This window comes from Crocuta crocuta, unplaced genomic scaffold (assembly GCF_008692635.1).
Source record: "Crocuta crocuta isolate KB4526 unplaced genomic scaffold, BGI_CrCroc_1.0 scaffold223, whole genome shotgun sequence".
NCBI lineage: Eukaryota > Metazoa > Chordata > Mammalia > Carnivora > Hyaenidae > Crocuta > Crocuta crocuta.
This window is the reverse complement of record NW_027529426.1, coordinates 5,600,479-5,601,328: the sequence shown is the minus strand read 5'-3', so window position 1 is coordinate 5,601,328 and position 850 is coordinate 5,600,479. Positions and strand designations below refer to the sequence as shown.

The window sequence follows — 850 nt, the reverse complement described above, 5'->3', positions numbered from 1 at the left end:
GCGGGAGGCGACGACAGCGCACCCGGCACCCTGTGTCACGATCTTCCGCTCACGGGGCCTTTGAGGACAAGCGCGCAAGGAAAGGGGTCCGCGGGTCTCCAAAGTGCTCAGCCCGGCCGGAAGCGAAGCGTACCCGAAGAAGCCAGCTCCCTCCACCCGGGACAGCTCAGAGGGGCGCCCCAGGGGTAACAGATCCTCAGAGGAGCCCGCGAGAGGAGAGAAGGCGGGAAGGGAGGGACGGGAGTCCTCGCCTCGCGCCGCACCCGGCCCGGGCCACCCTCCAACAGCCAGATGTTCTGTGTCGGGATCCCGGGGCTGCGCCAGGGCGACGGCAGCTCCGGGCGCTGCCGGGCTGCTGTCCGGACCACTCGCCTCCTCCTCCCGAGCGCCCCCAGGCCCCAAAGGGGCACTCACCCGGGGCTATTAGCGGCGAACTCACGGCGCCTCCCACGAAGACAGCGGCGGCCAGGACCGCGGACCCCAGGAGTCCCCGTGGGGCCATCGCCGCGTTCCTTCGCCCTTCTTCCCCGGAGCGCCGCGTCCGAGGCTCCTGCAGGCAGTGCAGCCTGAGAGCCGGCGGCTGACAGGATAGCAGGACTCTGCCCCCGCGCGCTGTAAGCCCCGCCCCGTCAAGGGCCCTCCTCTCCGGCCCCGCCCACCCGGCTCGGCCGGGCCTCACCCAGCCAAACCCGGGGCTCCGCCCTGGTCCCCGCCCACTGCAGCCTGGCCCCGCCTCCACCCGCGGTGCCTGCTTCCTCTCTACATTCGACCGCGGCCTGGGCCGCCGGGATTTAGGCTGTGACCCCGCCCCTCCTTCCCCGCCCACCAGTGCTCGACCACGCCTCCCTCC

General features: G+C 72.6%; 1 protein-coding gene across 1 annotated transcript in view; it reads right to left on the bottom strand.

The window, feature by feature from the left end:
* Positions 1 to 603, bottom strand: part of RELL1 (RELT like 1) — a 68,462-nt gene extending 67,859 nt beyond the window's left edge. The window contains exon 1 of the mRNA XM_077758954.1: positions 415 to 603. Coding sequence (XP_077615080.1) covers positions 415 to 502 — 88 coding nt within the window. The 5' untranslated portion in view covers positions 503 to 603. The remainder of the gene's footprint in view (positions 1 to 414) is intronic.
* Positions 604 to 850: the final 247 nt, after the last annotated feature.